Source organism: Xenopus laevis, chromosome 2L (assembly GCF_017654675.1).
Source record: "Xenopus laevis strain J_2021 chromosome 2L, Xenopus_laevis_v10.1, whole genome shotgun sequence".
Lineage (NCBI taxonomy): Eukaryota > Metazoa > Chordata > Amphibia > Anura > Pipidae > Xenopus > Xenopus laevis.
The window spans coordinates 66494842-66511831 of NC_054373.1; the positions used below are offsets into that span (position 1 = coordinate 66494842).

General features: G+C 38.8%; 1 protein-coding gene across 4 annotated transcripts in view; it reads left to right on the top strand.

Moving 5' to 3' along the window:
• The window catches only part of LOC108708135 (solute carrier family 41 member 1), a 43596-nt gene extending 29521 nt beyond the window's left edge, over positions 1 to 14075 (top strand). For all 4 annotated transcript variants that reach the window (XM_041581974.1, XM_041581975.1, XM_041581976.1 and 1 more), the window contains 6 exons: positions 454 to 600; positions 1243 to 1390; positions 5564 to 5643; positions 10937 to 11071; positions 11410 to 11558; positions 11818 to 14075. In XM_041581974.1, the coding sequence (XP_041437908.1) occupies positions 454 to 600; positions 1243 to 1390; positions 5564 to 5643; positions 10937 to 11071; positions 11410 to 11558; positions 11818 to 12003 (845 nt within the window). In that variant the 3' untranslated portion in view covers positions 12004 to 14075. The remainder of the gene's footprint in view (positions 1 to 453; positions 601 to 1242; positions 1391 to 5563; positions 5644 to 10936; positions 11072 to 11409; positions 11559 to 11817) is intronic.
• The last annotated feature ends 2915 nt before the right edge of the window (positions 14076 to 16990 follow it).

Sequence of the window (16990 nt, forward strand, 5' to 3'; positions counted from 1 at the left end):
CTAAAATGCAGTCTCTATAATAAATGCTCAGCCAGAGCATGAAAGTATGCAATTTTATTTTTGAAATTGTACCTCTTGTCACATAATTTCACGGTCACTTTAGGTAACTTGGCAGAAAAAAAAATAAAACACAAAAATAAAGCAATAAATTAAGGGGCAGATTTATCAAAATGTGAGTTTAGGGCTTAATAAATAAAAACTCACCCACGTTCTATTCATTCCTATGGGATTTTTGAGAGTTGTATTTATTAATGGGTGAAGTTGGAACTTGCCATTTGATAAATATGGTTCTAAAAATCCCACAGGAATTTTTATTTATTAAACTCTAAACTTACATTTTGATAAATCTGCCCCTAGGTCATTCTTAAACTACATGTGCATATTTAGAGTATGTCTTTATAAATATCTGCAGGTGTTAAAAAGAGGCTCAACTCTTGTATTTCCTTCTCTTAGGTCTTATAATGATTGGGGTAATTTTTGGCTCCAAAAAGCTGGGCATTAATCCTGATAATGTGGCAACCCCCATTGCTGCTAGTCTAGGGGACCTTGTTACATTGGCACTTCTTTCCGGCATCAGCCATGGACTTTACAAGGAGATGAGTAAGCAATCTGAAAGTTTGTAAATGGCATTAATCTGGGGACGTTAACTACTCATTTTAAGTGGTCTGGAAGTCTACTATGGCAAACTTGTTAAACGCGAAACAAACCCTTAATAAAAAAAAAAAAAAAACCTACCCCCCTACCCTACATAGGCCCCCCAGCCTAGCTGCTACCCCAGGCACCTAACTCTTTACTTACCCCTCTGTCCAGATTCTGTCCAGCGGAGTTCATGGCAGCCATCTTCAGCCGCTTTGGTTATCTTCAGAATTAAACCTGCGCTTCGGCAATTTTCGTGAGTATAGGCGCATGCGCAGTTGTCGCAACACAGAAAATTGCTCCAACTGCGCATGCGCCACTACTCTGTTCTCATTCAGAAGATTACCGAAGAGAAGAAGATGGTTGCCGTGAATTCCACTGGACAGAATCTGCACGGAGGGGTAAGTAAAGAGTTAGGGGCATTGGCCCAGGGTAGCAGCTAGGCTGGAGGGAGGGGGGTTTATGTAGGGTAAGGGGGTTAGGGTTTTTCTTATTAAGGGTTTGTGTCCTTTAAGGACTGTATGTTTTTAGAAGTAACTGATTATTATAGTTGATGCATTGCTAAACCTTGTTAAGAAATAACAAGCTTTCTATATTCTATATCAGAAAATAATGTCTATGTTAATCCAGTCGTGTGCATACTATTTCTGGCTCTGCTGCCCATCTGGTTTGTTATTGCAAGGAGGAACCCTGCAACTCGAGAGGTGTTGTCATCTGGATGGGAGCCAGTCATAATTGCTATGGCTATTAGCAGGTGTGTATTTGCAGTGTCTGTAAAGGGCCGTTATACCCCTTGTTTAATATGAGTTAATTGAATATTAAATAACTGAACATACCTTTTTCCCATTTGTTTTAATCATGAAAAGTCTTTTTTTTTTTTTTTTTTTTTAATATTTCTTGTGCAAAACAGGGAAACTAAAGCTTGGTTTATGTTGAACATGGGCATATACTGCCCCTTGAAACACATTACAGTTATATAGAATAAAGCACATTAGAAGTCACTGTGACTTTCTTTAATGATCCTGTTGATGTATAATCGGTAAGCAAAATTCTAAAAAAGGTTCCTCCTAGTATTTTTTTTAGTTTTTACAGCTATGCGTAAAATGTACAATATACATTGTACAGCAAATGACAAATGACATGCTATTTCCACTGAAGCGCTTAAACTATACCACAACCAGTATTTACTCAATAACACTGCATGTGTAAATGACGCACCATTTATAGGAAGCACTTAAATTGTATTCATTTCCCTTGGCTTGTTAATGGTATTCATCAAAAAATTTGCCTTTTCTTGAAATAAAGAAGTCTTTTGTTCCCCTATTAATATACACCCTAGGTCAGGGGTGTCCAAACTTTTTACAACGAGGGCCAGATTTGGTGAGGTGAAAATGTGTGGGGGCCGACCATTCTAATTGTTCCATTATCTGGGAGCACAAAAGAAAGGGAGGCCCCAAAATGGACAGGGCAACTCTAATGTACAATAGTTTGTTTCAGCTTATACTTGAGGGGATAATAAATAATTATTTACCACACAAATCAGCCCTGACAAGCTTCCTGCATCTGCACCAGAACGATTACATAACACTGTGCCTAACCATAATGCTCATACAGGCCTGGACTGGCAATCTGTGTACAGGCTACTTGCCTGGGACTGGCAACCTTCCCCCCTTTCTCCTCCACCCCTCTGTAGCTCACTCTGACAGCCAGAGAGAGAAGTTGTGGAGGAGTGTGCTGTGTGAGTGCAGAAGAACAGAAGTCTCCTGCACAGACTGACTCTGACTGAGGTTTACCTCATAGTCATGGTGAATGGCAGCACACTGCAGCAGGCAGCCTCTCTCAGAGTCTCCTGAGACGTCCACACGCTGTCTCCCCAGTCCCCACCCAGTTTCCACAGAGGGCAGGCTCACAGTCTGACTCCAGCCAGTCAGAGTGAAGCCGTGGGAAGGGGGGCGTGTCTGGGTAGCACAGCTCTAGTGAAGTCCACACTCTCACACACCCAGTCTCCTCACAGGCCAGCCAGCGAAGCGGGGGGCGGGGCATGCCGGCACAGCAGCAGCAGCAGCAGCAGCAGTCTCTCTCCTCTCCAGGGAGCTGCACTGTAATCAGAGGGAATGAGGTGCCTGCCGTGCAGGACGTGGTGACGTTTACAGCGCTGCGCCGCCTCCCAGTTAGTTAGTTGGTCTGTGGCCGCTGGGAGATTAGGTCTTGGCTTGCTTCCTGTTCTTCTTAAAGTATCTTTTAGGAATTTGATGCGGGCCAATTTAAAATGGATCGCGGGCCGCAGTTGGCCCGCGGGCCGTAGTTTGGACACCCCTGCCCTAGGTGAAAACGGCTTTCCTATAAAACTGTTTTTTGTGATATTCACAAAATATATTTGGCACACAGTAATATCCGATCTTCCTGGGTACGGTAAGCTTCACAAAAGTGCTAAATGGTGTGTAACGGGGGAAAATACCTATTGTTAACCCCTGATGTGGGGAAACCCTTGAAGCACACCAGGCAGAGAGTTGTAGTTTAATCACATTCTCTTTATTTGTCACGGCCTTCAGTGGAACAGCAGCACATTTACAGGGCTCAGTCTCCCAGCCTTTTGCAGACCATTGCCTGTAACCACACACTGCCAGAGTGGACACACGCTCGCAGGCAGCATTCTTGGGCCCTGGCCAGTTCAATTTGGATCTAGCCTTTCCTCTTAAGCCCTGGCTGGTTGGATTCCTGCTGGGAACACAATGCCCACTAATTCCTAGTTGGGGCCATAGCTTCCCATGCTAGTTACCTCTCTATAACTTACACTCCCTAGAGTGTACTATTACACCACTAAGCCTCACACTACCTAGGCTCAGTACCTCTTCCAGGAGATTACTCTACTGCTGCAGTAACAGGTTCCAAGTAGGGAAGAAGCACACCAGTTCAGCCAGGCAATGACACACATTTATTTGCAGAAGTATTAGAAGAACTAGTGTTAAAGGCATTGCCTGGCTGAGCTGGTGTGCTTCTTCCCTACTTGGAACCTGTTACTGTGTTGGGCTTGGAAGCAGCCTGGGATATGGATGCACCCAGCAACAAGAAGTAAGTGGTGTGCTGCAAATCAAAAGGTGTAGTTGAACTTTAATCTACTGCTGCAGTGCCCTCTGCTCATCTTTCTTCCCATTACACATGTCTAAAATCACTTGAACCTTCCTTTATATAACCTCCTATTCTCCACCTACTAGGGCCTTTCCCTTACAACAATGTATTAACCATTACTTAAACATTTATATTTAACCATTAACATTTTACCCTATTACATCTCACCATCCTGAAAACCAGACACATCCTTGTGTCTGCCAATTTAACTATTACTCTACATCTTCACAGCTGTGTTGGGGTTATTATATTTAATTTCAGAAATACTGGATTTCAGGTTCTTTGAGGCTTAGCGTATTGCTATGAAGCACCCCAAAAAAGTTGTCATGGGCATAACCAGGGTCGGACTAGGTAGGAAGTACACTGGGGAAAAAAACCCGGTGGAATGCTAGGAAAAAACCTGGTGAGCCCCATCGTCCCAGACCCAATCCCCCACGCTTTGCTGTTGCCATCACCCTTCCTGTATTTTTGCTTCCCCGCAGCCCTGCCTCCCCCGACCGTTACAAAAACAGTATAACAGGAAGGGGCAGGGACTGGCAGTGGGTGTGCAAGCAGGCCCCTGGGGTAACGGCCCTGGTGGGCCTCTCACACCCCAGTCCAACCCTGTGTATAACTCAGTATAACTAAATTAAATTGTATACTGTAACTAAATCAATTGGATAAAAAAGTAATTATATACTGTGAAATCTGGTCAAAATACCCAATCCACTAGTTACATATATTTGATATAGATCAAATTATTAGCAAAGTTTGTGTGTATGTGTAGTAAAATATGTATTAGCCTCTACTGGTATGCATCTAAAATGTATGTAATATAGTAAATGATTTTGGATAAAATCTTTTCTGTTGATATATATTGTAAAACATCAAAGCTTTTAAACATTTGTTACAGACACTAACATTTTCCCCAGGAAACTGAATAAAAGGATCTCCATTTCTGTACCTAGAAGCTTTATATCCACCATTATGTAACCCTATGTCTATCACGGTAAAAATAGTGGCACACTAGTTCAGAGAAAAAGTTAAATTTTTGGCTTTTGGATCGGTGCTCTTAGCAGGCAGATATTTGTATGAAAATGTATATTTTTGCATTAGTGTGCCAAAACCCTACCCACATGAGCGTTGACCAATGACTTATGCATATAGAACATGGAGTGGAAAAAAATACTTTTCTAGGCAGGCAGAATGTCAAATGTTCCTAACCTGAACATATACGTTCCTTCTGTGTTGTATCCTGTCCCTGGAACAGAACAATTAATATATACTTTATTTTTTCTATAAAACATAGCAGGTCTGAATATTAACAATACACCAAATTATGACATGACGGGGAAAAGTATAAGAAAGCATAAAATAAATAGCAACAGCATAAAACTGGAGACTGGAAAAGCCCTGAACCCACTTATGGCAGCTTTTTATATGTATTGGCTGCTTCAATAGATTCATGCAACAATCCCATCACATGAGATCTAAAAACCTGGCTCTTAAATGTTGTCTAGGTAGGGCATGAATCCAAAAGTAAAACACGTAGTGCTTACTGCATAATACATGATATACAGAGGCACTGTTAAACTTGTTTCAGGAATTTTTCATGCATGTTCAAAAATAGTATAAGCTTTAGTTACCCCTTTAGGGTAACCTATATCCATAAAGGTTATATATCTTACACTGGGGGCCACAGCACACATGGCATTATGATTTTGGCATCACTTGTTAATTTATAGAAGACAAATATACATTAAAATGCCCCACCATTACACAGTTAACAATTTTTTTCTTTGTATGTTTTCTTTGTCAGTGTGGGCGGACTTATATTGGATAAAACTGTCTCAAATCCAAACTTTGCAGGAATTGCTGTCTTTACACCAGTTATAAATGGTAAGAACAGAAATCTGTTTTGCCCAATTATTTCTCTTTTAGGGAATGTATATACAGGCTTTTGGACCAATTATCTGTCAGATGGGTCTGGATATAAGCTACCACTACTGGTTCCAGATACATGAATCACAAGTTCAAAGTTAATTTGGAATAATGGGAAGTGATGTTTAGAATATGGCCAAAATGCACTCACCCAAAGGCACAAAACCTAATCCAATTCTAATGGTCATTTATGTAAGTAACTACTTTATTGGACTACAGCATGTAAGGAATTAAAAGCTAAATTTTTGTGGGCTTCCCATAGGGCTTTCTGACAGATGTTTGTTCAAAAAATCGTTTGAATATTGATCAGGCAGGTTTGCAAATTCAAAATGGGCGAAGATGGCAATGACATGTTGATGTTTTTCTGCTCAACGGGTAACCATAGGCCACAGCTTTTGCATAGTAATGTAGAATGATCAGATCGTTACAATTTGGCCACTTGTATGTTTATGGCCACTTGGTCAGCTTTAATCTCTATGGAAAATATGTAGAATTTTGTTGTTGATTAGGTGTGATAAGGGAGACGTGACCTTTACTATGCAAAAATAAATATAGGCCTATGAAAATATGTTGTGAAATCCATGAAAATGTAACACCAGGGAAGTTCAAAAAAAAAGTGGGGAAATTAAGGGTATTCACTATAGTTTTCCAATTGAGGCTTTTGACACTTTGCCTCAAAGGAAAAAAAAGCAATATCACCAAAATATGTTTTGTTCTTCCATCAAAAGGACCGTACACTGCCTTTTATATATAGGAAGATGCAGCCCAAGCTTAGTGAATCAAGTGGCATCACTAATAGAAAAGGAAATAACAACATTAATTAAAAACACAGGGAGCATTAATGGAAGTTTGTGGTTTTACCTAAATATGCTCTTGTCTATGATGGATTTCATACTGCCTGGTAATCTCCTAATAACAGTCTGTGCAGCAAGGCTGAATTATATGGAGGCTACTAATATAGTTGTGCATTAGCACTGGATTTCATACTGCCTGGTAATTGTTCTTAAGTGAGGAATTTTATAAAGGCAAATTGTGGGATTTAATAGTGATGCGTAACAAATCTGTACATTTTGTGTCAACAGCCTGGTTATGTAAAGCATTGCATAAGTCTTTCATTTAATAAAACATGGTAACATTAAAAAACACAATAGATTTCTCATTTTAACACATGCAGCAAATTTACTTACCTCCGAAGTTGTGCCAGCGTTGGCTTCGCCGCACTTCGCCAGGTGTAGATTCGCCAGGGATGCGCAAATTCACAAAGATCCGAAGTTGTGCACAAGTTACCGATCGTTTGCAAAGGCAAATTTGCATACGGCGTGCAGTTAAAGTACAATGGTATGATATGCAGCAGCAAATACATTACACTACACAAGGCCAGGGAACCTTAATAAATGTATTCTAATGCCCTACACATGTGCCCAAAGTATAGTTTAGGTGCCATATGTTATCAAATGTAGGGGGGAAGGAGGGTACCCTAAAAAAAAATTTGATCTTTTTCACCTTATCACCCTATAAAATGTAAAAGACGCCAGCGTTTTTTTGGGACTTAAATTTAAACTTTTTTTTGAACCATCCCTATCTACTCTATTGCACTTCGCCTGTTCTGAGGTCTGGCGCAAGCAGTAACCTTGACAAAAATCCACAAGTTAGTGAATTAGCGCAGTTACGTCCCTTCAAGATAGGGTGTGAAGTAGCACTAGAGTAGGTCCACTTCGCTAGCGAATTTAGGCCAGCGCCCTTTAGTAAATCAGTGAAGTGGCAAAATGCCGTCACGCTGGCGAATTTTTGCTAGTGTTAGCCACTTCGCCCTTTAGTAAATTTGCCCCAATGGTTATTATAGAGGCCACATCTGAAAAAAACCTACATAAAAAGCTTTAGAAAAGCAATATTAATATTAAGACATATTCATCGGGATGCCTGCATATAATCAGTTTGTGTTTGCAATCATCTTTAGTTTTCCTTAAAGCTATTTGAGAATACTGTAATGTTTTTTTTTTTTATGGAAACCAAAATGTACTAGTCCTACCCTGGACCAGTGTCATGTGGGAATTGAAATGGTGTGATTGAATGTGATTGAAATGGGATGGGTACTCCACACAAAATGTTTCCACTGGAAACATAGTAACATAGTAAGTTAGGTTGAAAAAAGACCAACAAATCCATCAAGTTCAACCATTTAAGTCTATAAACCTGTATAACGTGCCTAATTGCTAGTTGATCAAGATGAAGGCAAGCCCTTCAACAATTTGCCTCAGAGGGGGGAAAAAATTCCTTCCTGATTCCAAAATGGCAATTGGAGCAGTCCCTGGATCAACTTGTACTATGAGCTATCTTCCATAACTCTGTATTCCCTTGCTTGCTAAAAAGCCTTCCAACCCCTTCTTAAAGCTATCTAATGTATCAGCCTGTACCACTGATTCAGGGAGAGAATTCCACATCTTCACAGCTGTCATTGTAAAAAAAACCCTTCCGAATATTTAGGCGGAACCTCTTTTCTTCTAATCGGAATGGGTGACCTTGTGTCAGCTGGAAAGACCTACTGGTAAATAAAGCATTAGAGAGATTATTATATGATCCCCTTATATATTTATACATAGTTATCATATCATCCCTCATGTGCCTCTTCTCCAGCGTGAACAACCCAAACTTGGCCAGTCTTTCCTCATAGCTGAAATTTTTCATACCTTTTACCAGCTTAGTTGCCCTTCTCTGTACCCTCTATAATTCAATAATGTCCTGTTTGAGCGCAGGAGACCAAAACTGTACGGCATATTCTAGATAGGGCCTTACCAGCACTCTATACAGTGCTGCTGCAAGCATGCAGCATTAAACCCTAGTTAAAGGAACAGTTCAGTGTGAAAATAAAAACTGGGTAAATAGGCTGTGCAGAAAAAAAAAATGTTTCTAATATAGTTAGTTAGCCAAAAATGTAATGTATAAAGTCTGGAGTGATTGGATGTCTAACATAATAGTCAGAACACTACTTCCTGCTTTTCATCTCTCTAACTCTGAGCTAGTCAGCGATTTGAAGGGGAGTTTGCAATTAATCCTCAGCATTCAGCTCAGATTCAAAAGCAACAGTTATGACCAATGTGGCCCCCCTCAAGTCTCTGGTTACTGCCTGGTAACCAGTCAGTGTGAACCAAGAGATCTGAAAAGCAGGAAGTAGTGTTCTGGCTATTATGTTAGACAATCAGTCACTCCAGCCTTTATACATTACATTTTGCCTAACTAACTATATTAGAAACAGTCTTTATTTTGCACAGCCTATTTACCCAGTTTTTATTTTTACACTGAACAATTCCTTTAAGTAACCCTGACCCCAGCAAACCTTATCAAGTGCAGTTTTTCTTTGTACAGCTGTCTACATGATAATAAAAGTTATGTTCAACTGGCCTTTTAAGATTTCTGCATTACATTTAAAAATGTTTAATGGCATTAAACATTACATTATTACATTATTTATGAAGTGTTAACATATTCCACAGAGCTGTACAATAAAATGGTGGTGCATAATAATGTAACATAACATAGGCTTTGCTTCAGAATTAAGATTATAGGTCAGTTGTTCATCCAAACAATCTTATTTGGGCCTCAAGGAAATTTGTGAAATGCTATTTTATGCATGAGCTCCGGATAGGTGGTGGGGTAGAAAGGTCTGGAATCCTTTCCTGATATTGACTTAAAGGGCACAACTGTTAAAGGTCATGGACAACTTATGTTAGCCATAAAATGAGCATCAACTCAAAGGAAAAAAACCTAGAGATTCTAATCACTCTGGTGAATTGGAGATTCCTTGTCCTTTAAATTAGTCAATGATACATTTTATTTGATACAGATTGTAGATTTGCAGCATATTTTTAATATAGTTAGGGAAAAGATATTTTTTTTTTAAAAACCTATTATTCTGTATTCATCCACAAGGGTTTTAAAGGAATGACCATATAATATACTGTTTCTCTGCATTGGTAAAACTGGTGTGTAATAAGCTGTGTAGAATCCTACTGTATGCTACAGCGCTTCTTGCCTATCTGCTGTGTAACATGTGCCTTTTCTTCTTTTTCAGCACTGAATGGCTGCCCCCATGGCTACACAGCAGCTTGTTTCTATAAACTGTAGTAGAATTTCTGAACCAAATAAACCAGTTTACCAGTGAAGGAACATTATATTTCTAATACTTTAAAACACTTGTTTTAAAGTGTTACTGTTAAAGGAGAACTAAACCCTAAAAATGAATAGGGTTAAAAATGCAATGTTTTATATACTGAACTTATTGCACTGGCCTAAAGTTTCAGCTTGTCAATAGCAGCAATGATCCAGAACTTCAAACTTGTAACAGTGGGTCACCATCTTGGAAAGTGTCTGTGACACTCACATGCTCAGTGGGCTCTGAGCAGCTGTTGAGAAGCTAAGCTTAGGGGATGTCACAAATTATCAAGCAGAAAATAAGGTTAGCCTTAATAGCCTGTAATATAAGGTGATGCTACAGGGCTGATTTAGATGTTGATGCTAGTTTCACTGGTTTCTGTACTGCCATGTAGTAATTACCCATATTAATTACTAATCAGCCTTATACTGTGACATTTCAAAGATGGTGAGCTACTGGGGCATCTTTGGAGGCACAAATCTTCCCTGCTAAAGGATTTTGGTTGTCTGGGGCTGGCACAGAAGCGCAAAACATAATATACAACATTTATAACCTACTTTTTTTAGTTTAACTTCCCTTGTCCTTTAAGGTGGCTGTACACAGGCTGATAAAAACTGCTGATTTATCTCTTCCAGACCAGCTTATAGGCCTGTGTACAGTGCCCTTCAACAACCCTGCCAGACTGATCTTGATTGGGCAGATTTAAGAATCCTGTTGGGGTGAGGACCACATCCCGTCTTTCGACGAACAGATCAGCCTGATGTCACCCACCTTGAGGTGGTCATATCGGGGAAAGATCCACTCATTTGGGGACCTAGCCAAATGAGTAAATCTTTTAATTTATGGCCAGCTTTTGTTCTTTCCGCGATCTGCAAACAGTCGATTATTATTTGTGCAGAATCTGGAGCTCTTCAATTGCTGTTCACTATATTACACAGCATCTCTCGCTCTTCAGCACTAATGGGGTTACATAAAATAGGATGCAAGGTTTTTTTTACAGCTCTGGTTATTCGTAACAAATCAGCAGGTAGCATTTACTGGTTACCTGTTATAAAGCAACTATCTTATTGGTCTCTTTACTTAATTGTATTGTTTTTTTAGGTGTTGGCGGAAACCTTGTTGCTGTCCAGGCAAGTAGGATATCCACTTACCTTCATATAATGGGACCCCCAGGAGAAGAAACAGAACTCATTCCACGTAAATGTCCAAGTCCATGTAGGACCTTCTTTAGCTCAGGTGAATAAAAACTGCAACTAAGAGGAAGGAATGAGGTGGTTTTTGTGTAAAGTGTAACCTTTAAACCTGCAATTATAAATAATCTGTACATTTGTTTTTTAGAGAGAGAGAGATTATAAACACACTCGCAAATATTCCATACCTGTATAATAGATGTACATGTGTGCATATAGTGTGTAGTAAATTGTTTTCCTTTGGCTTTTTGTTTATTCTTAAAATAGTGGGTGTTTTCTTTTCTGAAATTTGTTTTTGAGAGGGGGGGTAGAAGGAGCCATGTATAAAATTATATTTTGATCCAATACCATTACAGTTTGATTTATCAGCTTCTCTTTCTGCAGATATGAACTCTCACTCTGCAAGGGTCCTCTTCATTTTTGTCATACCAGGTCATTTGATTTTCCTGTACACAATCAGTTCTATGCAGGGTGGACATACAACTCTTACACTCATCTTTGTGGTTTTCTACATGATGGCTGCACTTCTTCAGGTAAAATGGCAACATGTTGAATCTTTGCATCTTTTCTTTCTAGATATGCGTTCAGAATTAGAGCTAGTGTATTGCAAGGTACCTGACACCAAAACTGGAACTGTGGCTCTATGAAATAGGAGATCCAGCAAACACATTCTCATTGGTTCACTTTTGTAGAAATAAAATAGTTGGTCTTATACATAAATGCATAAATGATAGTTCCATACATATGCCTATTAAGTTTCTGATTGTGACACTGCTGCTCTTTGTGTTACAGGTCCTAGTTCTTCTATACATTGCAGACTGGATGGTTCATTGGATGTGGGCTAGAGGGATGGATCCTGATAACTTCTCAATTCCATATCTTACTGCCTTGGGAGACCTTCTTGGCACTGGGCTGCTAGCACTCAGCTTTCACATTCTATGGCTTATTGGAGACCGTGACACTGATGTTGGGGACTGAGCTACCTACTATTCTATAAGCATTTTGCACTTTGTTTACTGGTTTAGCAAACTGGAAAAGTTAAACAGCAATTGGATTCCAATGCAGAAAAGTGCAATTTTCTTTCAAGGGCTGGCTTTTTTTATGTGGGGAATATGTACAGTTTTTCACAGAAAAACCAATGCACACTATATGAAACTTTCAGCAGGAACTGCTTCTGAGCATCATTCAGTAACCTGCTGGCAGAAGATTGGCGTTTTTCCTAGGGCATATAGTAAAGACTGTGTGCCTGTCTTGTTCCATAAGGGAACTGCAGTATTGGCTGTTCTATATAAATTGCTTTTTAAGTATTAAGCAGTTAGCCAAGGTCCAGTTTGGAGCAGCATACATAAGTGCTAAAAATTGCACATTTCCGCCAGTGTTCGTTTTTCAATAGAAATAGAAGTATACTGAATTTCAAAGTGTCTGCAGGCCCAGTTCAACAGTAATGTACAAACAGGGCAGACTCGAATTGCTGCTGGTATCTTTGAAAATAGTCATAGCAGGGCTAGCAGCCTCCAGCCCTCTCTGGTGTCACTTTAAATACATTTTGTTCTTTGAGTTGTTAAAGAAATTTGGAGTCTTTAATTTCTAAGTGGACAAGTATTTGTATTTTGTTGAGATTCTTGACAAATTTATCTTCTTGAGCACTGCAATGTTCACACTACAGATTGTCTTTACACTGGCTGACACTGAGTATTCATTTTATTCCAAGATCCACTTTTAAAGGGGATGTAAAGCCAAAAAATAAAATATTCCCTAATAAAAGAAAGTGTTATAAGCAATTTTCCCATATACATTACTTTTTTTTTTTTTTTTTTTTTTTACTGATTTTAAAGTTGTTTATAATTAAGCACTATTTATTTGTCACATTCTCCATATTCTGGTTTTTTTTTAACAATGTAGCAAAAATCTGCTTTCTTCATAGGTCTGTTGATCAGCTGGATTCTGCTACATTGTTCTAAAAGTGAGACTGCATGGCAGCGATAAGAAAGAAACAGATTCTGCTTTCAGTAGCAATTACTTTTTTACACATTCTTTAAAACCGCTGAAAACTTGAAATTAATGTATATTGTAAAGTTGTTTAAAATAACAATTTATTAAATCAGACATTTTGTTTTGGGTTTACATTCCTTTTAAGATGCTATGCCCTTTTCTATACTGAATCACATATTTAATAAGGAATAGTATAATATTCTTGGATATAATTTAAGAAATAATGTAATATACCTGAATATAATTTCCCCTATTAGTCAGTCTGTTAATGTGACACAAATCTCTTTGTACTAAGGAATCCTGAAAAGCCACACTCAGGGAATGGCTGGAGAACTTACATTCAGAACAGTACACGTGTTTTGAACAGCAAAGCATCAAGTAGATATTTGTATTTGGGTCTAGAGTTTATTACGCACGGGGCTTGTTAGGTCTTTGTGACATCTTAAGATGTACACAAGTGTGTAATGTCTGAAATGTTTGAATTGCTCTGGTTAGGGCACACATGCTTTATTGCTTTAGAATACATACAGCTGTGATATACACATGGATCTACTATCGCTACAGAGATTTTCATTAAAATTTCAGAGACAATTTTCAGTCTTTTCTCTCAGTAGCTTTGTACAGGGAACTGTTGTTTAGAAAACTCCTTAGTACAAGTGCCGTTTTCCATAGCAACAATCTGCAATTTATCTTTGATCAGTCTGTTGCCAGTTTAAAAACCTAAAGCAAAGGTCTGCCATAGGCACCTGCACTGGTTAAGTGTAGCACCTATCCTATTAAATCACAATTCTTGTGTCTCACTACTTTCAAGGTGCTACATTGGCCCCTGTGTCTCACTTAAAGTACTTCTTTAAAGCAGCACACACTTGGTAGGTGAAAGGTAAAGATATCCTCATAAAAAGGAACAGCCTCTGGTTGCAGCATTGCATCTTCTGAGTCCAAAACAGTTGCAGAATAGATGAACACTTGGTTAAGCTAGTAATGTTCTTAAAGTAATTGTTCAGTGTAAAAATAAAAACTGGGTAAACAGGCTGTGCAAAATAGAAAATGTTTATAATATAGTTAGTTAGCCAAAAATGTAATGTATAAAGGCTGGAGTGATTTGATGTATAACATGTCAGTCAGAACACTACTTCCTGCTTTTCAGCTCTCTTGGTTTACACTGACTGGTTACCAGGCAGTAACCAATCAGAGACTTGAGGGGGGGCCACATGGGTCATATTTGTTGCTTTTGAATCTGAGCTGAATGCTGAGGATCAATTGTAAACTCACTGAACAGAAATGTACCATGTGGCCCCCCTTCAAGTCAACTGACTAGCTCAGAGTTATAGAGCTGAAAAGCAGGAAGTTGGATTCTGGCTGTTTTATTAGACATCTGTTCATTCCAGCCTTTATATATTACATTTTTGGCAAACTAACTATATTTGAAACATTTTTTATTTTGCATGGACTATTTACACAGTTTTTATTTTCACACTTAACTATTCCTTTAAAGATGTGGAGCATGTGCATTTTCCTCCCCACCCCAAGCTTTTGACTCTTTCTTTTTTCCCTTATGATAAGTTCGTATTTTTTTTAGTTAAAATGGAACCAAGGTCATGCGGGGACCAATGAGGGGGAGAAAGACTGTAATTACTACAGCAGAAACAAGTGTGTCCAGAAATCAGAATCTCTGTATTGACTGAATTTATGAAATGGGAATACAATGTTCCAAAGAATATTTCTACTCCAATTACAAAAAAAGTCTGCTTTTAGGTCAAATGTAATTGATGTATTGCTTTGAAACTGTAAAACAACCATCTTGCAACAATAATGTGTCATTCAGGTATAATGACAGTCTTAGTTCTTGAAGATTTATTCAGGCAGTGAAATAAATTATTTGTTTATGAAATTAAAGATATGTAATAAAGATATTTAAAAATGAAGTGAGTGGTCTTGTTCTTTAGGTAAACCGTTTTTCCTATTCAAATGGAGAAAGGGGGACAAGTAATGAGACAATTTATTCAGTTTCTATAGGTGATGCACTGTCAGAACTTTAAGATTTGCTCCAAACATTTGCACTAAATGCTTGGATGATGTACAATCACCTACAGAAGGTAGGATATGCCAGCAGGAACTGTTGCAGAGTAATTACTGTCAATGAGTGACTTCTGTTTTTGGTTCAAAGTCTTTTGAAAATCTACATTTATCACACTTCCCTCTTGTTGCTTGGTAAATAATTGATACCACATCATACAAGTAGATACGAAATACAAGGTGTAATGGGAATAAACCAGAGAAGTTCTATCTGAGATCATTTATGTGAGAAGAATATCAGTCTATGTGGTATTGTCTATATATAGGGGCCCCAAAATGAAGAACCCCCCCCCCCATATGGTCTGTCCGTTCAGGTACTGCAAAATCAACACATTTACATGGTTTTGGGGCGGAAAAGATAGAAAAAAATACTTTCACCCCAGAAAACCATATGTTTTCGGAAAGTACACATTCCCCCAAATCCAAACTGGGTATGCATGTCTTTCTACTCCAAAGCACCAAGCCACAAACCTTTCCTAAATCTGGTGATTTTGGTGACATTTCCAAAAATCACCTCAAATTTCTAACTTGCGATATTTCATTTCCCACATACTATTATGTATCAAGATAAAACACCCCAAATATGAATGCCTGGGGTATGCTGAACAGTTTGATGCCCAATGTACATAGGTTTAACGAAGTACATGGCATGTAAGGACATTTACACTAATTTATAAACATTGCCAGTTTTATGTGGGATAAAAGCTACAAAAAGTTATGGTGACCCCTAAAACCCATATATTTTTGGAAAGTACACATTCTGACAAATCCAAAATGGTTAATTATGCCCTACGCTTACAGTCTGGTGGATTTGTTTTTCCGAACATAATACCAAATGGGGGATATAGTTGCCTATGAACCTAACACAGTTAGGGAGGCTCTAAACTCTGTGGCAATGGCATCGAAGAGTCACGGGGGAACCTAAGGTAGGGAAGACCTAGTATCGGGCCATAGGGGAACAAGGGGTCATACAATTCTCTGCATCTCCTTCAAGTGTGGAAGGAAGTTTGGGTGTACAGAAGGCTCACACTCAGCAACCATTCCAGTATTTGTATGCACAAGTTCAGTAAGCTGGTAACATAGTCCGATGGCATGGTGTTTTACTTAAGTTTGTTTGGAGCGTAGCTAGATCTCTGAGCCAATGAGATGTTGCTGGTGCGACATGTTATGGCACTATGCCATTCAAGGCCAGCAGAATTGAGAATTGCTGCTGACACTAGTGCAGCAATAGTCATGCGAGGATGGAGGATTGAGAGCCTTAACCTTGTGTCGTATTAAGTAGCCCAGGGGTGCCCAAAAGGTAGATCGGGATCTACCAGTAGACCTTTAAGGTCCCCATAGACGTTGGTGAACGATCGATTTCAGTGCAATTCGACCAATCCGTCAAATTATTGCAAGGTTAGTGGGAATCGAACGATCGTGCATCTTACGATTTTTCGTCCGACATCTGTCAGAAAATTGATTGGTCAGGTTAAAAAACAATTTATCAGCCCCAGTGCAATCTATCTATGTTTGCAGGGCCAAACAGGCAGCTACCCTCAGTTGTCCTGGCAATATTGCTTGAAATGGTCTTTTTAGTTGATGGACAAATCGTACATTTAAACAATCGTTTCGAGATAATTGTGGTCTCACGATAACAAAAAGATCTTTTAAAAATCTTTACATCTATGGCCAGCTTTAGCTGGTGATCTCAAGACTGTCAACAAACAGCTTGACTAAATTACCTTGGTTACATAAGAAATAGCTGTTTGTTAAATGTACATTTTCTCATAAATCAATATTTAAGTAATATTTTCCATTTAAAAAGATGCTAATGATTTTATGGATGTAGATCCTAATGGGACAACATCACTAAAAGTAGACCTCGCATTAGTAAAGTATGGGCACTCCTGAGCTA